This window comes from Trachurus japonicus, chromosome 15, assembly GCF_045865225.1.
Source record: "Trachurus japonicus isolate A0001 chromosome 15, Traja_1.0".
In the NCBI taxonomy this organism is placed as follows: domain Eukaryota; kingdom Metazoa; phylum Chordata; class Actinopteri; order Carangiformes; family Carangidae; genus Trachurus; species Trachurus japonicus.
In genome coordinates this window covers 3399279-3421205 of record NC_140921.1, presented here as the reverse complement: position 1 = coordinate 3421205, position 21927 = coordinate 3399279, and the positions used below count along the sequence as shown (strand labels likewise).

General features: G+C 41.6%; 1 protein-coding gene across 5 annotated transcripts in view; it reads left to right on the top strand.

Annotated features, from left to right (window-relative positions):
• Positions 1–399: 399 nt before the first annotated feature.
• The window catches only part of qkib (QKI, KH domain containing, RNA binding b), a 34024-nt gene continuing 12496 nt past the window's right edge, over positions 400–21927 (top strand). For 3 of the 5 annotated variants that reach the window (XM_085799264.1, XM_085799265.1, XM_085799263.1), the window contains exons 1-4: positions 400–590; positions 13289–13425; positions 14242–14358; positions 19313–19456. In XM_085799264.1, coding sequence (XP_085655390.1) covers positions 449–590; positions 13289–13425; positions 14242–14358; positions 19313–19456 — 540 coding nt within the window. In that variant the 5' untranslated portion in view covers positions 400–448. The remainder of the gene's footprint in view (positions 591–13288; positions 13426–14241; positions 14359–19312; positions 19457–21927) is intronic. The other 2 variants (XM_085799267.1, XM_085799266.1) reach the window with 1 other exon arrangement.

Below are 21927 nucleotides of genomic sequence, written 5' to 3'. Positions count from 1 at the left end.
GTGTGTGTGTGTGTGTGTGAGTGTGTGTGTGTGAGTGAGTGTGGAGCAGCGGACGGAGCAGAGCGGAGCAACGAAGCCGCTGCTCGCCGACAGACAGGCGCTTTGAGCCCGCAGGAGGAGGGCGGAGCTGCCGGTGGACCGAGCCCCGGTTCTCCTGTGATCCGGATCAAGAGCAGCAGAGTTTCATCCTCATAACTTGTGGGATTAAAAAAGAAAAGAAAAGAAAGAAAGAAAGAAAAAAGAAAAAGCAGAAGAGGAGACACACAGAAAGAGAGAGAGAAAACATACAGCTCCGGATTTTACCACCTTCAGGTCCGCTCTGATCCGGATTCACTTTTGCATCTTGTTCGCGGTCCCATTTGTGTTGTTATTATTGTGGTTGTTGGTTGTGGTTGTGTAGTTGTTGGTTGGTGGTGGAGGAGGAGGAGTGCTGTTAGTCAGTCGGACCATGGTGGGGGAGATGGAGGGGAAGGAGAAGCCCAGGCCCAGTCCGGATTATCTGATGCAGCTGATGAACGACAAGAAGCTGATGAGCAGTCTGCCCAACTTCTGCGGCATCTTCCAGCACCTGGAGCGGCTGCTGGACGAGGGTGAGTCCGCCTGGCTGTCTCTCCAGTCTGTCTCTACACCTGCTGTCTGCATGTCCTCATCCGGCCCTACGCTGCAAAATAACTAAGTAAAAACATTCAACTAAAAGTACAGAAACTAAAATCGAAGCAGGTGTCTTATAATATAAAGTGCATGTCACCGTATATTCCACCAATGAGAGGATTCAGCGTGTTTATTACCGATCATATATGAAATGAATCAGTAAAATGCATAAAAATGAAATATCGATTTACACACAGATGGAGCCTACACATGATTTTCTTTAAACAGGTGTCTTATTATGTTTTATACTGTATATCTATATTGCAATACAAACAAACATTAACAAATTAGTATACACTGAATATTTGGCTCATGTTCTCTCTATATATTATTATTCTTGCATAGAGACATTTCCATGACCCAGCTGTTTGAAGTAATAGATTACACTAAGTCACATTCACCCAGAGTGAATAGCTACTTTACAGTCTGTTAAAAGTTACTTTAACTCAAATACAAGCTGACTGCACTAAATGGGCTTCTGTTAGAAGAAAAACTTAGTTTATTGAAACTATCAGTTTGTTTGCTTTTTCTAAATAAATGTAACGCAATGTAAAAATCACAGTTAATATCCAGTAGGTTTTATATGACAGTTGTATTTGGGCTTTGTCATTGCTCAATTGCTCAAAATGTAAATTATGTCCATGTTTTTCAGTTTGAAGCTGCTTCATTCACATTTTGCTGCTAAATGATAAAAGTGAAGTTCATTCATTGTTTCCGTCCCGTTTCAAGACAAAAACTGTAAAAGTCTCAGTTTTACAAAGTGAGACGAGAAAAAGCTGTAAAAAATAAAACAGATTTTTTTTTTGATGAATCATTTCAGATTAAAACTAAAAAAAGGAAACAAGTTGAGATAAAGTAAAGTATTATGATTTAAAATATATATTTTTTGAATCTGAATTTTTTTAGTGTACAAAAAAAAATCTAATAAACTGAAAGTTCACCTGCTGATCTGGGAGCAGGTGAAGCCACAGAGCAGAAACATCTGGAGCTGATCACAGAGTCACAGCCCACACACACACACACACACACACACACACACACACACACACACACACACACACACTGAGCACATCTGGAACAGTTTGTTTGTTCTGCTGAGACGGTTTCACAGGTTTTAGAAAAAGAAAGAAAACATAAAAACATGAAAAATATTAAAACAGAAACATGAACATTTACTTTAACATCTTACAACTTGTACTTCACTCGAGTAGACGGACAAATTAATTTCCCTTTGGGGATTAATAAAGTCGTTCGTATCGTATTTGTATTTCTAGAAAACCGTAGTTTTATTTTTCCTGCGTCACGTTTATTTAAATAAGTTTTTCATACAAACATGATCTGATATAAGATAAAAACTCTGCTGTTTCATCACATTTAAAGTCTAACATGCAGCTGTGTGTGTGTGTGTGTGTGTGTGTGTGTGTGTGTGTGTGGGTGGCGGAATCAAATAAACAAACTTTATTAATCCCGAGATGAGAATAAAAACGTTACAGCAGCTGAAATAAAACACAATAAAATACAGAAAATACACAGGAATCAAGAATTAGATCAAATGGATAGATAGATCATTCAGGTTTGTGTTTAAAGGGATAGTTCAACATTTTTGGCAAATTGGCCCATTGCCATAATCCCTATAGTCATAGCAGTAGGTTTGTTACCTTTAATTGTCGGTGCAAGCTATTTTTAGAACGGCGGAGCAGAGCCGTGAGCTGCTCAGAGCTACGCTACGGAGGCTCATTATGGGATTTCTTGGTTTCCCTCATCAAACTCATGAAATACACAATCCAACAACTCCACAACGCTCTGGTGGACAAGTTGTGAGCTGCACATTCACCACGCTATGAGATAATAACACAACGTTACCACACAGAGTTGTTTTAGAGGGAAATACAGAGACTGTTGATGAAAAACTGTCCCTGAAGGCAACGTGCACCAGCGGTTTTGCATGAATTTCCCTCTAAAACAACTCTGTGTGGTAACGTTGTGTTATTATCTCATAGCGTGGTGAATGTGCAGGTCACAACTTGTCCACCAGAGCGTTGTGGAGTTGTTGGATTGTGCAGCTCACGGCTCTGCTCCACCGTTCTAAAAATAGCTTGCACCGACAATTAAAGGTAACGAACCTACTGCTACGACTATAGGGATTATGGCAATGGGCCAATTTGCCAAAAATGTTGAACTATCCCTTTAAACACCCAGGGAAAGTGTGTGTATGTGTGTGTGTGTGTGTGGTGTTTATGTTGTGGTCATTTAGCTGCATCAGTGTTTCTAATCACAGCTTTTATGACTTTCTATTGAACTGATTAACAACATGAGTGACGACACGTCTGCACACACACACACTTGCCCTGGGTGCTTAAAGGGATAGTTCAACATTTTGGCAAATTGGCCCGTTGCCATAATCCCTATAGTCATAGCAGTCGGTTCGTTACCAGATTTATGTTTCATCATCATCGTGTCCGCGTTGGACTTTTTCCCAGCGGCACCTGAACGCCCCACGCCGTATCCACCTCCTTCTTCTTTTTTTCTTCTTCTTTTTCTTCTGCTGCTGCTGAACGTCTTCATCTGTCCCCTCCTCCTCCTCCTCCTCCTCCTCCTCCTCCTCCTCCTCCTCTCTGACCTCTCCCTCTCTCAATTACACTAAGTGCAGCTATTCATCATTTAATTGGTCTAATTAATTAATTCAGAAGCTAAAATGAAGTGTGTGTGTGTGTGTATTTCTGCGTGCGTTTGTGTATTTTTCTGTGTGTGTGTGTGTGTGTGTGTGTGTGTGGAAGGAAAATCAATTTACCCAGAATTCCCTTTGGCTGGCGTCCCTGCTGTAATGGGCTCAGTTCTGCAGACAGACAGTAAAACTGGAGACAGAGTGTGTGAGTGTGTGTTTTGTGTTACTAAACCGTCACACTGAGGACATCTCACTGTGTGACAGCTCAGGTTAGTGTGTCTGTGTGTGTGTGTGTGTGTGTGTGTGTAGTGTGTGTGTGTGTGTGTGTGTCCAGACACCATAACTCAGACACTTATAGAATAAAGAACAAATCCGCTGTCTGAGCCGTGTTTCACCTTCATGTTTCATGTCTCTGCAGCTGTTCAGCAATGTGTGTGTGTGTGTGTCTGTGTGTGTGTGTGTGTGTGTGTGTGTGTGTGTGTGTGTGTGTGTGTGTGTGACAGTGTGTGTGTGTGTGTGTGTGTGTGTGTGTGTGTGTGTGTGTGTGTGTGTGAGACAGTGTGTGTGTGTGTGTCTAGAAGCAGATGAACTTGTTGCAGATGTCTTTCTGTGGAGGACGGTGGTGTTTATTAGCACAGCTGCTATCAGCTACCTGCTGCAGCTGCTGTCAATCAAGACGTTTGGCCAATCAGAAGCAGCCGTGGGGGCGGGGCTTAGGGCTTAGCGACTGACTGACAGGTCTGTAGAGTTCAAGGTCACGTAGACCAGGAACGAAGGAGAACCTGTTGGAGAACGGATGTAGAGGTCTTCTTCATCTTCTCCTTCTTCATCTTCCTTTTCTTTTTCTTCTCATCCTCATTTTAAAAAAATGTTTCCTTCTCCTCCTCCTCCTTCTTTTTCTTCTCCTCCTCTTCTTCTTTCTTTTCTCCCTCTTCTTTTTCTTCTCATCCTCCTCTTTTTCTTCTCCTTCTTCATCTTCCTCTTCTTTTTCTTCTTTCTTCTTCCTTTTCTTCTCCTCCTCTTCTTTTTCTTCTCATCCTCCTCTTCTTCTTCTCCCACTTCCTTTTCTTTTTCTTCTCCTCCTCATTTTTTTTTTAAATTTTCCTCCTCCTTCTTTTTCTCCTCCTCCTCCTCTTCTTCTTCTTCTTCTTCTTCTTCTTCTTCTTCTCCCACTTTGTCTTCTCCTCCTCTTCTTCTTCTTCTCCTTCATCTTCCTCTTCTTTTTCTTCTCATCCTCATCTTTTTTGATTTTCCTTCTCCTCCTCCTCCTTCTTCTTTTTCTCCTCCTCTTCTCCTCCTACTTCTCCCTCTCCCTCTTCTCTCTTTTTATTCCTCTTCTTTTTCTTCATCCTCTTCTCCTCCTCCTCTTGTTCTTAATGTTCTTCCTCTTGTTTTTCTTCTCCTCGTCCTCTTTTTCTTCTTTTTCTTCATCTTCCTCTTCTTTTTCTTCTCCTCCTCCTTCCCTTTTCTTCTCATCCTCATCTTTTTTGATTTTCCTTCTCCTTCTCCTCTTTCTTCTTTTTCTCCTCCTCCTCTTCTCCTACTTCTTCCTCTCCCTCTTCTTTTTCTTCATCCTCTTCTCCTCCTCCTCTTGTTCTTCATGTTCTTCCTCTTGTTTTTCTTCTCCTCCTCTTCTTCTCCTTCTTCATCTTCCTCTTCTTCTTCTTCTCCTCCTCCTCCTTCCTTTTTCTTCTCATCATCATCTTTTTTGATTTTCCTTCTCCTCCTCCTCTTTCTTCGTTTTCTCCTCCTCTTCTTCTCCTATTTCTTCTTTTTCTTCATCCTCTTCTCCTCCTCCTCCCTTTTCTCCTCTTTTTCTTCTCCTACTTCTTCCTCTTCCTCTTCTTCTACCTCCTCTTTTTCTTCATCATCTCCTCCTCTTGTTCTTCATCTTCCTCTTCTTTTTCTTCTCCTCCTTCCTTTTCCTTCTCCTGCTCTTCTTTCTTCTTTTTCTCCTTCTCCCTTTTCTTCCTCTCCCTCTTCTTCTTCTTCTTGTCTTCTGATCTTCTTCTTGAGGAGGAAGTGGAGGAGGAAGTGGAGGAGGAGGAGGAGGAGGAGGCCTAACAGATAGTTTCCAGTCGTCCGTCCGTATCCCAGCAACACGTTGGTAGAACTTCTCAATGGGCCGTTTCCTCTCTTTCTCTCTGCTATAGGTTACAGAACGACTCCTTTGATCTTGTTTAATGTAAACACGACAACGAAGCCTAATGTAGCGGCCGTGTGTGTGTGTGTGTGTGTGTGTGTGTGTGTGTGTGTGTGTGGCTGCATGAACTAAACCGAGCCATATGTCCCGCCCTGTCTTGACTCTGATTGGTCGGTGTGGGGAAAGTGACATTAGTTGCGTTTCCATCCACCTTTTTTTATTCGCATTTTCAAAAATTGCGAATAAATAGGCTACTTGAATGGAAACGCCAGAAATTCGAAAAAAGGCAGTAAATGCGCATAAAAGTTTATACGCTTGGAGGGGGTGGGTTTGTCAGCGTATCGATTAAAGGAAATACGAGTTTTTGTGATGGAAACAGATTGAATTGAGCCAGAGTTTGTGGGTGAAGCTGCTGGACTTCACCCAGCGACGTTCAAACAAATGGAGAACAACGCCCCGGTCTCTGCACCCCGCGACACAAACGCGCTCCGTAACCCATAATGTTTTGTTTATGACGGTTAAGACGACACAAACACACACGTCTTAACATCGTATGTGTTATGTAACTTTATCCACTGCTCCATTTATTGATTTTTCACCGGCTTCGTATGTAAACAGATGCACATGGAGGAGAGGAGCGTAACCAAAACAGCGGAAAAGTGAGCAGACTGTCACAGTTCCCTACTGTCTTTCTGTGTAAATATCTCATGTTACAACATGAAAACCTGCTGCTTATATTCAAGTGTGGCCTATATATGTATTTTCTTTTAAAATGTAGCTGGTGCGGCTTATACAGGTGCATCTATAGTCCGGAAAGTACGTAAATTGTCCATGATGTTGAGTGTCAGCTGAGTGTCAACTGTTGGACACATTCACGCTCTCTTATGACGTAATCTCACGGTGCACCACTCCTCTCCCATCCAAAACACTAATGAATGGAAACGGGCATAAATTCGCATTTGCTTTTTGCGCATTTTCACAAAATCCGCTTTTAAATTCGATACGACTTGGATGGAAACCCAGCTACTGACGACTAAGCGCTGCGCTGCTCTACAAGTTGAACAGATTTCAACCCCTAAACTCTTCATCTCTGTCAAACTGGTTTTTAAGTGTTTGCAGAACTTGGCACCAGATGTTTTTCTGCAGTCTTTTTTAGCAGACAAACTAGTGATAGGATCACCAGGTACAGGTACAGCAAGTGGTAACTGTAAAATCTTGCGTCGAGGCATTAGGATTTTTAATACAAATGTTACAGTCTGGCTGAAACAAAATCAGAGCTGTATGCATTTTTAATGGGTCATGACTTGGTATGATTTTAGATGTATTGTACATTTTATTGTATAGGACGAATCGCCTTGTTGTTTACAACTACTTCCGGGTAGAAAACCAGCATTCGAACAATAGCGACGGACGAGAGTTTCGCTATATAATTTTTCATGTCACTATATCGCCGTTTAGACTAATCTGATGTTTGTTAAGTTTATAAAACCAATGATTGGACAAACATTACTATTTATGTGTGCATGTTCTTGTAATTAGTCATGGTTATCATAGATTAGCCGGGCTAACGGTTAGCTACCTGTTTAACTTTAATAACTCAGTGACTCAATAAACGGTCCATGAAAAAATATTTTCTCCAGCGGATATCTGAGTTACAACATGACTGAGCTAACTGGAGTAGTTTCATGTCATGTCCCACAACGGGAGGGTTTTAACAGCTGACGTCCTGCTGTTAGCTTAGCTACCGCCGTTAGCTTAGCTACCGTTAGCTGTCCCTGTCAGCTGCAGCCACTGATGCTTTCTAGACACTGTGATTCCCCCAAACTGAATAAATACAACACATAGCAACACAAAACACACACACAGAAATAGTAATGTTTCTTCAATCATTTCAGATTTGTCTAAACGGTGATAGGGCGTGAAAAATATGATATATAGCTAAACTCTCGTTTGTTACTATTGATCTCATTCAAATTACGTGCTGGTTTTCTACCCGGAAGTAGAATGTAAACAACAAGGAGATTCGGTCTATTGGAATGTAATTTTGATGTCTCTCTTCTTACCTTCTTTCTTCTACTAAAAGCCTAATTAGGGACGGGAGTTGGAAACTAGATCAGCTATAATCTCTGTCTGCAGAACATCAGTTGCATTGACTTGTTTGTAACGAGTGGAAGTGTTACTATGTTAACCTGCATTGTCCCTATACTGTAAAATAAACTAAATTAAATTAAATCAAATTAACTCGAAGCCTCTGAACGTCACAACAGAAACGTTCACCTTGGTGGCTCGAGGTCAAAAGGTCAAAGGTCAAACTCCTGATGACCACACGAGTCCAGATTTCTGCCGTGTGAACACAAAGTCTCCAGAACTCGGTAACACTTTACACTATTAAGCGTTAGTCAAGTATTAATAAATACTGAATTCTTCATTTGTAACACATGAATACACTGCAAAAACTCAAAATCTTACCAAGAATATTTGTCTGATTTCTAGTTAAAATGTCATTTTTTGTCAAAACAAATCTAATTATACTAAAAATAAGACTCATCACATAAAAAGTAGCTTGTTTTTTAGACACTTTTTGCTTTTTTCAAGCATATTTTCACTTGAAATAGTATGTAGAAAAATCTGATACTGGAGCAAGTTTTTCTTTCTTATTACAAGCACAAAAAACCTGCTTTCACTGGCAGATTTTTCTACTTATTTTAATTGAAAATCTGTGTGAAACAAGTGAAAACTATCTAAAAACAAGTTAATTTTTAGGTGACGAGTCTTATTTTATGTGCAAAGAGATTAGTTTTGATTAAAATTGAGACATTTTGACAAGAAATAAGACAAATAGGCCTATTCTTGGAAAGATTTTGAGTTTTTACAGTGTACTCATTAGTATTGTAGTTTATAAATACATTTCATGCTTATCAATGATGAGTAACACATTTTTAACTTTGTTTATAATGAGTATTCATGTGTTATAAATGATGAATTCAGTATTTAAAGCTTAATAGTGTGTATTTCTTATAAAGTGTTACCCAGAACTCCTCAATAAGCATTTGGCAAAAACATTCACTTGAGGATGAACTTGTTGTATTTTGGTCAAAGTCAGTGTGACAAGAGTCTAAACCAGCGTCATGTTGGAAAGTAAAGGGGCGTTACGTTTCTTTCTTCTCATGGGAATTGGTGTTTCATTAAAAAAAGGTAAATATTGACAAAACAAAGGTGAGGTCGTTGCAGTTGTGATGTAAACACGTGACATCACACAGCGACAGGTTGTTCCCATGGCGCATCGCATGTGCTGCTGTTGTTATTAAAGTTGGTACAAATGTGAATGAGGTTTGTTTCCTTTGATCACATGTTCATCCTCCTCCTCTTCTTCCTCTTCTTCCTCTTCTTTCTTTTCATCTCTTTCTCTCTCATACACACACACACACACACACACACACACACACACACACACACACACACACACACATAGATCAGGCTGGCTCCAACAAAAGAAGCCGTCTGGCAGTTTTATGTGCAGCATCTTATTATTGTCACAGCAGCACCGTGTGTGTGTGTGTGTGTGTGTGTGTGTGTGTGTGTAGCAGCGACGTTCCGAAACATCATGTCTTCCTGTTGCCATGGCAGCGCCCTCTAGTGTTTATTCACCACTTTCCGTAGAACGCCGCTGGGCGTCGCCATGACACTCAATTCACCGACAAGTCGGTTTCGCACTTCTGTCTCACTTCAAGCAGAATGGAGCTAGCCTAGCAGTCTGTCTTAGAAGTGTTTTTATTATTATTACAAGTTCATAGAATGTCCTCCGGTACGACATGTGCTGTTGTTGGATGCACAAACAACTCAAGGAAAGTTAAAGATTTTATGAATGGAGCCTGTAACGACCATAAAGCCAATCGCAAGAGTTGTGGATGTCCGGTTGCTACGTTAGCCGCTAGCTGTTGCTACGTAAACAACCGACTTCCGGGGTGGTGTGACGCAATGGATCATGGGAAAATAAAGTGGTGAATATAAAGTAGCTATTAAGGTGAAGGAAGGTCGCCGTCATTCACTTCCTGTTTGCTGCCGACAACACAACAGACACTTTTATTATTAATTCTATTTTTAACCTATTATACTAAATTTTTTTTAACTATTATTATTAGGCTTATTATTTTTAATATTTAACGAGTTTTCCGTCTTTAAAGCAGAAGTAAGCGATCCGGTCGTTTTGGCTAATGCTGCGTTCCAGGCAGGCTTTTGAAACCGTAAGTTACAGCTCCAAGTCACAACTTACGACTTTCAATCAATCAATCAATCAATCAATCAATTTGTTTATTTCGGGCATGTCAATTTAAATAATCATCATCACACTTCATCTTGGTTCAAATAATACAATACACATGGCCGAAAGGGAAAGCGGGAGAAGCAGAAGCTTATCTAGTCCCGCCCCCATTACCCACAGAATAAAATCTTTTTCATAATCGGATCATATCATTCACTTTATCATCTATATCATCACTTTGTAGCGTTCCAGGCGTTCCAGGCAACCCACTCGTGTTTCTCCGACCTGTTTTTCCTGTGAAAGTCACTATAACGGCCACTTGTAACTTCTGACCCGTGAACTCGTACCAGATCGAACCGGTACGACTTCACAGGTCGGAAAAACACGAGTTACGGGTTGCCTTGAACGCACCATAACGTCTTGTCAGCCGATGGAGTTGGCAGCCCCCGCCCTCGTCATGGATCTATTGGTCCTCGTCCCTACGTCACCACATTCAGGCGCATCCCTTGGCTGCACACACAGAGAGGACTGCCCCTTTATGCCGTTCTCTCTCCTCATTGGATAAAAACTGTAGGATACGAGAAAAGTTTTCTCTTGGGCTCAGAGCAGAGCAGAGTGACTGACAGACCCGTGTTTCAGACCAAACACTCTATGTAAGTGATTGCTGTCGGAAGATACAACTATTTAAGACTTATATTAACACAAAAATATCGCTTACTTCTGCTTTAAATGTTTTTTTAAATGTTCTTTTTTTAGTTTTCCGTCTTTAATGAGCTGAAACATTTCGCTGCGTCAGTTTGCGGATGACATCATCAGACAGGAAGTGAATCAACAGGAAACTTTTTTTTGTTTCTGTCCTTGAAGTTCATGAGTCACAGTAAATAATGACGATGTGAAGACGAGAGTCGAGGTTTAACGATCAGACTGGTGATGGTGATCAATACTCAGCTGATCAGACGTCCTGAGGTTGTTGTTGTTGCGTTCGATGTATTTTAACGATTCCTCTGACTGTCGAGGCTGTTTTATTGTGTAGGAAGTTATTTATTGTCTGGATTAATGTTAATGATGCAGCGCATTCGTTTATCAAAGCTTTGGAAGTGACGACAGATTTAACACTTGTTATGTTTATTTTATTTTTTCTCTAATGCCTGAAATTATGGAGCATCTAAACCATGTCTAGACCTAATGTGTGTGTGTGTGTGTGTGTGTGTGTGTGTGTGTGTGTGTGTGTGTGTGTGTGTGTGCGGCCCCGGGGTCAGAGCAAGAAAGTGATTGGACTTTTTGAAAAGCTGACAAATCACTAAAAACATCAGAAGTTAGAAGAAAAGAAAAGAAAGAAAGAAAGGTTTTTTAATAAAGGAGACCATAAATCAGCCTGACACTTTAATCAACACACACACACACACACACACACACACACACACACACACACACACACACACACACACACAATGGAAGTAACATTTTTTAAAGTTTGTATCTTTATGTAACAGACTGGACTCAGATATTCAACAAGTGGAAGCTACCAGACCTTTGTTGTCATGGGGATAGTATAACAATCCAACTCTCCTGGCTCCTGATTGGCTCTTGCAGAACCGTCCTTGTTTTCCGATTGGCTCATGTAAAGCTGCTGTAGCGCCCACATTGATTTTGACTTATTTTTCCTTGCTCCCGATTGGCTGTTTGGTTGCTTTGATCTGAATCATCAGCACTACACACACAAGACAGCTTAATTAAATTTCCCAGCATGCACGGAGAGAAAGAAATAAATCTTTTTTTTTGTTAGGGGGGGGGGCTTTAAAAAGGTCAAGGATGATGTAGGAGTCATGGCAACAGTCACTATGGATACTGTCACTTCCTGTTGCAGATGGCAGCAGCTTCAGAAATCTGCCTGTGAACCAGTGATGCAGCGCCACCACTCGGCCCGTGGCCAGTCTTGGTACTGCAGTTAGAAATACGAGATAAATGAAATACGGTGTTACATGTGCAGTGTTGTGCAGTGTTCAATTAAAGCAGAAGTAAGCTGAATGTTTGTGTTACGTAATATAAGTCTTAAATAGTTATATCTTCCGACGGCAATCACTTACATAGAGTGTTTGGTCTGAAACACGGGTCTGTCACTCTGCTCTGCTCTGAGCCCAGGAGAAAACTTTTCTCGTATCCTACAAGTTTTATCCAATGAGGAGAGAGAACGGTATGAAGGGGCGGTCCTCTCTGTGTGGACTGCTAACTCCATCGGCTGACAAGACGTTATGGTGCGTTCAAGGCAACCCGTAACTCGTGTTTTTCCGACCTGTGAAGTCGTACCAGTTCGATCTGGTACGAGTTCACGGGTCGGAAGTTACGAGTGGCCGTTATAGTGACTTTCACAGGTAAAACAGGTCGGAAAAACACGAGTGGGTTGCCTGGAACGCTACAAAGTCGTAAGTCGTGACTTGAAGCTGTAATTTACAGTTTCAAAAGCCTGCCTGGAACGCAGCATTAGCCAAAATGACCGGATCGCTTACTTCTGCTTTAATGAATTTTGGGCGAATGTGAACTGAACGTACTGTATTTCCGCTTGATGAACGTTATTGTGAACATGTTCATTCTGGCGTTGGTGAGCGGCGCTCTCTCACAGTATAATTTCCTTCAAGAGTGCGCCAGTTTCCCGTAGAGCACATGGTAAACAAACAGGCCTTAATACGTAGCAGAAAACCACCCAATCTGGCAACACCAGCCACCCTTATGTAAACCCTGGTTGGATCAGGATTCAAAATTGGATATGAAGATAGAATCTGACACATAGTTTCAGTGTTAAAACTGATAAAATAATTGCTGTGGTTCAATATGGGCTAGCCTGTGACAATAATTTTCGCTGCAACATATTGAAAAAAAAAGAACCATGTACACACACGAAATCACGCAAAAAAGAAAAAAGTCATAAACACACATCGACACTTGTGCTAAAAGCTAACGAGCGAATAATGAGCGACTCTAACGTGCTCTAACAGCACTAGTAGCATCACTCTTACATTTTTACAGCAAAATAGGACCAAATTGAAATATTTTGACTAAAATGTCAAGAGTTGGACCAAAATCAATCAAAAACATTACTTAATCCCCAAATATATTTGTTTTCAGCAGAAAAAAGTGGTTTGGCGGTTTAGTTACTCTTTAAACTAGCAGGCATTAGCTGCAACTGCTAACGCTAACGCTAATGTTAATGTTGATATGACTTGTTAATGCAATGTAAGATAGGAAAGTAGTAAAACTGGGGATAGTCAGCGCACACCCGGGATAGATTTAACATTATTTAAGCCAGGAAGCTAACAAGCTTGTATTTTTAGCCGATATCAGATGTTGTAGTGAACATCGAAACGTAAAATAGCTCAACGGTTGTTATGTGGCGATGTTGAGTCTTTGAGTTGGTTGATGACGTTAATCAAAGATGGCGATGCTGTGAATATGGCTAATGAACTGAACGATGAAGTAGTTCATGTAGAAAGTGAACGTTCCCAACACTGTAGCTACATGCATGTGTGTGTGTGTGTGTGCGTTAACGTGTTGCGTGATGTGTTTTTTTCAGAGATCAGCCGCGTGAGGAAGGACATGTACAACGACACGCTGAACGGCTCGGAGAGGAGCAGCGAGCTGCCGGACGCCGTCGGCCCGACCGTCCAGCTGCAGGAGAAGCTCTACGTCCCCGTGAAGGAGTACCCCGATGTAAACCAGTTCATTGATTAATTCATTATTAAAGGACAATTCCAGGCGAATTCAACTCGGGGCTGTATGTTCCTATCATTTTAGGTCTAAAAGAAGGAATCTGAAGATTTTCAGTTTAATGTCTCCTGTTTTGCGGTAGTTGTGTCTGTCCCCGCATCGCCACGGCAGCAATGAATGGGTGTGGATGTAAGTTCCGCTGCTTAGGCTGTTTACATCCCTCAAAGCCGCAATTTTTTTCCACAGACAGCGTCAGGTGGCCACTCAAACATGCACCGAGAAGTTTTTTTTACTTGAAGCAAGTAAAGAGTTGATATTCCTGTGGTTATGACACAAACGGGAGCTTTCCAACTGCACCTGAACACACCGAGCACGGCAACTTGGGTCTCGACTCCGCCAGACTTTGAATTAGATCTAGTTTTACAAACATGTCGGCTTGCTTGAAGGAAGTAAACTTCTGGGTGCATGTTTGAGTCTCCATCTGACGCTGTCTGTGGAAAAAAATTGCGGCTTTGAGGGATGGAAACAGCCTAAGCAGCAGAACTTCAATCCGCTCCCATTCATCGTTGCCGTGGCGATGCGGGGACAGACACAACTACCACAAAACAGGAGCAATTAAACTGAAAATCTTCAGATTCCTCCTTTTAGACCTAAAATGATAGGAACATACACCCCCGAGTTGAATTTGCCCGGAATTGTCCTTTAAACACATTATTACCTGATTGATTGATTGATTGATTGATTGATTGATTGATTGATTGATCGATTGTCTGGTTGGTTGTCATGGTAACCCCCTTCCTTTCCTTTCCACTCTCTCAGTTTAACTTTGTGGGGCGGATCCTGGGGCCTCGTGGTCTGACGGCGAAGCAGCTGGAGGCAGAAACAGGATGTAAGATCATGGTGAGAGGGAAGGGCTCCATGAGAGACAAGAAGAAGGTAACATACACACACACACACACACACACACACACACACACACACACACACACACACACACACACACACACACACAAACACACACACAAACACACAACACACCGACTATTTCCTTGTTCTTCACTTCCTGTCTGCCCTCACACCTGTCGACAACGCTCACTGTCAGATTTCCCTCCGTTACATCATGGTAATTGACATTTGGACGAGCCCTCTGATTGGCCGGCTGTCGCTCAGGGTTACGCAGCCATTGATCAGTGTCTTTTTTGTTATGAACCGAGTCGACACCGATCCACCAATCAGCTGACGAGCTGTCGCCTGATGAGGATGAGGATGATGATGTAAGCGTGATGTAAGGTGCAGATGAAGCCGTGTATTGTCTCTTTGTCTGTGGTTGTGCCTCCTTCTCTCAGTCTCCTCGTGATTTACTTGAATACACTGCAAAAACTCAAAATCTTACCAAGAATATTTGTCTTATTTCTAGTTAAAATGTCATTTCTAGTCAAAACAAATCTAATTATACTAAAAATAAGACTCATCACATAAAAATTAGCTTGTTTTTTAGACACTTTTTACTTTTTTCAAGCATATTTTCACTTGAAATAAGTAGAAAAATCTGATATGGGAGCAAGTTTTTCTTCCTTATTACAAGCACAAATAACCTGCTTTCACTGGCAGATTTATGTATCACCAGAAATTATGAAATATAAAACAAAACCACTGACGACCGAACTGCTGAGCAATTAGCAGAAGTGACCGAAGTCGTAAAGTGAATGAAGTTTTTTTACAAACGTGAGTGAAGAGGAGGGAGAAAGGAGTAAAAAAAAAAAAAAAATTGGAAACTATTTCAAACATTTCAGGTCAAACTGCTGCAAAAACACACAACTGTTAACGAGGTTAGCCACCTGCTACGCTAACAGAGATACATGAGACAGAGGGAACGGCAGGAGGGCAACAGAAAACAGATGGAAGAGGAGGAGGAGGAGGAGAAGGAGGGACAGGAGAGGAGGTGGAGGAGAGGAAACAGGACAGAGGGAAGAGGAGGAGATAAAAACAGAAATGTGAGAGTTGTTGTTTCTGACTGACGTCCTGCTGAAACACACACACCACTTATTTATTATCACAGCTCATCTGCGAGAGTGTGTGTGTGTGTGTGTGTGTGTGAGTGTTGTAAATGAGCGTCCAATCAGGTGCAGCTGCTCCGGTTGCCAGGCAGATTAGCCCTCAGTGGGTCAGTGCACAGGTCTGCAGTTGTTTTGAACTTTGAAGACGTAGTAAGTAACTCTGACAGATCCTCCAAACGTCGGCTCTCCATTGATGTGTTAAATGTTCATGTCAGTAGGAAACACACATCTCTTTAGTGACTGTCCAACTAGTAGCTGACACGCTGGTAATAGAGTTTAGTACCGCAAGAAGTTTGGCATCGCACTTGTTTCAGGAAAAGAAAGTGAATGGGATTTTTGCATTGTGTTTTGGATGTTCAGCGAGGTAATCTTCACATATGAACACCTTTTATACCGTATTTGAAGCTTAAATGCAATCGCTAGAAGTAAAAAGCAAATTTTAGGCTTTAAAGGGATGGTTCAACATTTTGGCAAATTGGCCAATTGCCATAATCCCTGTAGTCTAGTAGGTTTGTTATCTTTAATTGTTGGTGCAAGCTATTTTTAGAATGGCGGAGCAGAGCCGCGAGCTGCTCAGAGCTACGCTACGGAGGCTAATGGGATCAATCTCATCAAATACACAATCCAACAACTCCAAAACGCTCTGGTGGACAAGTTGTGAGCTGCACATTCACCACGCTATGAGATAATAACACAACGTTACCAGACAGAGTTGTTTTAGAGGGAAATACAGAGATCATCAGCGGTTTTGCATGAATTTCCCTCTAAAACAACTCTGTGTGGTAACGTTGTGTTATTATCTCACAGCGTGGTGAATGTGCAGCTCACAACTTGTCCACCAGAGCGTTGTGGAGTTGTTGGATTGTGTATTTGATGAGTTTGATGAGGGAAACCAAGAAATCCCATAATGAGCCTCTGTAGCGTAGCTCTGAGTAGCTCACGGCTCTGCTCCGCCGTTCTAAAAACAGCTTGCACCGACAATTAAAGGTAACGAACCTACTGCTATGACTATAGGGATTATGGCAATGGGCCAATTGGCCAAAATGTCGAACTATCCCTTTAAGACTAGTTCTCTCACTATTGTTGTGGATGTTGTGGGTTTGTCAGTCACTGTGTCTTGTGGCTTTTGTTATTGATCAGTGTTGAAAGTTCATATTTCGAACTTCACAAAGGTGAAAATGTGTGAGTGTTTAACTTAATCTCAGTGTGATTCTATGGGATGAAATGAATTCAGTCGGACGTTCAGCGGTCGACTGGGAGCAGTTATTTCTGGTTCAGGAAGGAAAAACCCAATCGACCACGATATCTGTGTCTGCAAACCCTCCCTGCTCCCCGTGCACTGTGTTCACTGTCTGGTGATTATCTGCAAACAATGGAATGACATCATGTGTGCTCACAACACGAACACTGTGCTGTACGCATGTGGCGTATAAACACAACACACACAAGGAGCGACGTTGACTAATGCTGCATTCAAAACAACTCGGAAGTCAGAAAAAAACGAGCTGCGAGTTGTAAAAAATGAATTGAACGACGTGGAACTTGGAAATTACAGGTCAGAAACATGGGCATCATATCAGAGCTCCGACTTTCCAACTTCACTTAACGTCACGACAACATCAAAACATGGCGGCCCTCGTCTTAAACGCTTAGAATTAAAAAACTTTAAGTTCTTTGTTGAGGTTTTAATGCATATTTTTTGTGTATTATTATTGCAGTATATGAAGTATGTTTATATTAAGCCAGTGGTTCCCAACCTTTTCTGGCTCGTGACCCCTTTTTGACATCACAAATTTCCATCACAAATCACAAAGTGCCAATGACGATCGTTAAGTGACTGTCTTTGGTGGAAAGTTGGTTTCGACTTCGTTAGTGCACTATTGTGTTATATGTGAATTTCCTGGGAAGGGATAAAAGTTATATGTGAATTTATATGTGAATCTCCTGGGAAGGGATGAAATGGCAGCATTGTAAATTGGTAATAGGTGGTGTCTCAGACCTCCTCCCCTGTTGAGGGATGGTTTCTCTGCTTTTACGTAGATGGCTTCTTTTACTCCTCTTAGGAGATTCAACAGCTCGATTTAAATTCGAGAAAGTGAAAGTGTAGAATACAGTTGTTTAGGATTGTGTGTGGTGTTTTAATCATAATTTTAAAAAGAATAATAATTAGTTAAACAAAATATTTTTATCAATTACTAGACATTTCAGGCGACCCCATTTGAATTCCAGGCGACCCCACATGGGGTCCCGACCCCAAGGTTGAAAAACACTGTATTAAGCTGTGATTGTTGTATTGTGTGAAATTGTGGTCCTCGTATGTAACGAAAAATATGTTTAACGGTTATCAAGGCTGCGGCGTCTCCTCTCCTCTTCATTTACCTCCAAAACAAACATAATTTAACTGCAGCATATATTTTTTGTATTCAGCGATAAGTCACAATATGCCAAACTTCCTTCAGGTATCCATGTTTTTTCTCTTCCGAGTTCCTGCAGTGTGAACGCAACGATGTCGGAAGTCTAAAATCTCAGAGTTGGGAATTTGAGGCACACGTCTTTAGCCCTATTAGCACGGGATTAGTTTTACCTGGGGACGTCTGGTGATTTGTAAATGACCCCCCCACGTCTGTGTTTCTTGCGGCGCATTCGCACGGGATAAGTGAAGTCTGTATTTTTACTCGAATTTACCAACATTAAGGCTCCGATATGACGTCAAAGCTGCACGTCGTAACATCCGCTGCTGTCACATCCATGTGCGAAGCAAGTGTAAATAAAATGTCAAAGCAGCAACGTGACTTCGCAACAGTGCAGTTGTTGTCGCAATTACTGGCCGTCATGGCATTTGTATTAAGACTGTTGAAAGCTGCATGTCATCCATCTCAAATTTCGCTCTTTTTATGGATCTGAGCTGTTTATTCAAATGGGTCTCCAGTAGGGATGTCACAATTACTTGTTTTCACAATTAATCGCGGTATTAAACGCCACAATTAATTGATCGCAAAGATTCCTAAATACTGTCAAAAGATCATGTATGAACCGTGTTGGCAGATGTGGCGCCAAAGTAAAGGTGAATGCACAGATACTGGTCCATTTATCTAACGTAGCATTGAATTGGTGGGAATTTAAATGTTAGAGTGTCATTTGTAATTAAAAAAAAAAAAGATTATAATTAACTTAAACATTTGGTATCGATGACACTTCCACTGGTGGATTAATAATTGGTCATATTTTAATAGATATTTAAAATATTTTATAATTAGTAATGTATATTTTAACTATATTTGATTTTACACATTCATAGTGTTGTGAAATTAATTAATGCATAATAATCGTGATAATCGTAACACCGTGATTATTTCTCTGACAATAATCGTACCAAGAAAATCTGTAATCGTGACATCCCTAGTCTCCAGCACCGATACGAGCCCATGTTTGCACCTAAAACGCCTTCGAAAATGCTCATAATTTCTCCATGTTTCAACCCGTACAGTATGGTTTCAACCGGGGAAGAAGTAGAAGAAAAACAAAAAATGCCCCTCAATTACTGAGATTCAGATTCGCACGGGACAAGTTTTACCACGGGACGTTGGTCTTTGGTGAAATATAGTAGGCCATTTGAGGGGGAATTTTTACTTTACAAATTACTGACATGGCGCATTCGCACGGGATTAAGATCACAGACGTCCTCTGCAATTATTACAAATTACCAGAGGTCCTCAGGTAAAACTAATCCCGTGCGAATAGGGCTTTAGAGTTGGGAATCCGAGTTGTTTTGAACGCTTCCAGAATGCATTTCACTGACTAACCTCACCTGTCCGTCTATCCGTCTGCACCAGGAGGAGCAGAACCGGGGGAAGCCGAACTGGGAACACCTGAACGAGGATCTGCACGTCCTCATCACGGTGGAAGACGCTCAGAACCGAGCTGAGATCAAACTCAAACGAGCCGTGGAGGAGGTGAACAAGCTGCTGGTGCCCGCCGTGAGTCACCCCACCTTTGACCTCATCTAGTTATATATATGTGTGTGTGTGTGTGTGTGTGTGTCATATAAACAGAGCTGTGTGGTTATGAGGAAGCACATCATCATCAATCATGTGCCGGCTGCAGGATTCATCTGAGTCTGAGTGTTAATGGAGATGATAAATCCATCAGGGTTGTATTTACACCTCAGGCTGGAAACTGTTTTTTTTTTTTTACTCCTGCTCAGGACGGTGTCGTCTTCTGGTTTTACATCAGATTTGCTAACCTCGTGTTTGTTATTTCTGTCAGTTTAGTTTAGTTTATTTATTTATTTATTACATTCATTTATTGCGCATGAACATGCGCTTCAACTGGGAGCAGCAAAGTCTGGTAGCTCTGAGTTTTTGAGTTTTTACTCAACATTTGCTTTATTTTTGTTGTGTTTTTTGTTATCTACTGATGGATGCTTCTCTGGGGAGAAGAGATTCTTCAGAGATGAGCTTCTTTCATTGAAAATGGACAGATCTGGAGGACACCACCATCCTGTCCTCAGATGATCTGAAGAGGTGCTTTTGTGGTGGTTGTTGTGCTGCTGCTGCTGGTGCAAAGTTAAAGGCTTGGAGGTGGAGATGTCCTATCAGTCCTTTCTGAGGTCAGTCATCATTGGAAATATCAACTCTCTGCCCAACAAGAGTGATGAAGAGCTGGAGATATTGGTGAAGACTCAGAAAGTAGACATTTATTTTATTTTTTCGAATCATAACAACACTTGTGTACATCCCACCTAATGGCAACTGCTTAAGTTCCATCTGAAGTTCTCCATGAAGTTGTTGCTAGGATACAGACTAAACATCCTGAGGCACTAGAGCACTGAAGAAGGAGGAGGCAATTCTAGACGGCCTGGATCATCCACTTCATGGCACCTTGACTGACCAGGAAAGTAGCGGTGGTGGACGGCTTCTCTCTCCTTGCTGCAAGATGGAGGAATATAGTAGTGGGGCAGATAAGCAAAATGATTTGGCCCCTCCACCAATGATCCTGATCCACCCAGCTGCCTCTTCACCATCGGTCCTGCTCCACCCGGCGGCCCTGCTCCACCCAGCGGTTCCTGCTCCACCCGGTGGCCCTGCTCCACCCGGCGGTTCCTGCTCCATCCGGCGGTTCCTGTTCCACCCGGCGGTTCCTGCTCCACCCGGCGGTTCCTGCTCCATCCGGCGGCCCTGCTCCATCCGGCGACCCTGCTCCATCTTTCTTTCTTTTTTGTGTCATTGTCGTGTGAGCTACTACACTAATATGAATTTCCCTCCTCGGGATGAATAAAGTATTCTCTACTCTAAACAGGGCCGGCCCCTGGCATAAACACTCTATGCGGTTGTTTAGGGCCACAGCCGTTAGGTGGGGGGGGGGGGGCACATGATCAGAAAGGTACCGGGGTTCATCAAGTCATTTAAACATCCTGAGGTCTGCACGTGCAGCTATGAGCTTTATATGTAATTTGAAGTCAATATTCAGCTTCTTTTATCTCACATTTGAGACATTTGGTGAAAATAGAACGGCAGAATGACAACATTTGTGCTCAAAAAACAATCTTACAAAATTTCATTTTAGACTTGTTTTCTACACTTATTTATTACTGTATTCATATCCTAGTTCAAGCACCAAAACAGTTCATTCTCATGACTGAAGGTGTGTTTTCACAAGGGATTTGACATTTTTCAAAAAGCAGACCTCAAATTTCCAGCATTTGGCCTAAATTATTTCTTTCTACAGTGTTCTAGGACAAATTGAAATTGGCCTCAGTGTGCTTAGAGCAGAGGTTCTGATATTTAGACATAAAACACTTGAGTATTGTTACATCTGCAAGTATACTAAAAAGATAAATTTAAGAAAATATGTAAAAGTCTCAAAAACCTCAGAGGGCATAAACACGTCTGTATTCAGTTTTAACCAGTGATTTGGTGTTTGCGCTTAGAGTGCAGGGCCACAAACAAAAATCTTATAGGGGGCCACCAAAATCCTAGGGCCGGCCCTGAGCATAAAACATAAAACTCATAAAAAACAATGACAATACTGTAACTCTTGAATGAAAGGGGGCAGAAAGAAGCGAACTTAAACCGTCTACCCCTCGTTACAAAGAATTCATTCACAAATTAGATAATACCTACATCCAAGCAAAGGAGAAATGGAAGTAGAAGAAGACAAAAAAACGTTTTCAACAAAAAGTGGCATAAAATAAATTGAACGGCTGCAGCCCAGCCAGCTACTCATCAGCTTAGTACATTTATATTAAGTGTTGACATGCTACATGCAGTATAGACACATATAGAAATTTACTATCACATGCGCACATATACACATAAATACATAAACACCAATATCTGTATATGAACCAGTGGCGTGCACAGGAATGGGGCAGAGGGGGCGGTCGCCCCCCCTCGTGGCCCAATTGTTGAAAAACGCATGCTAAAGTGCCCCCTGGGAGCCAAAACGC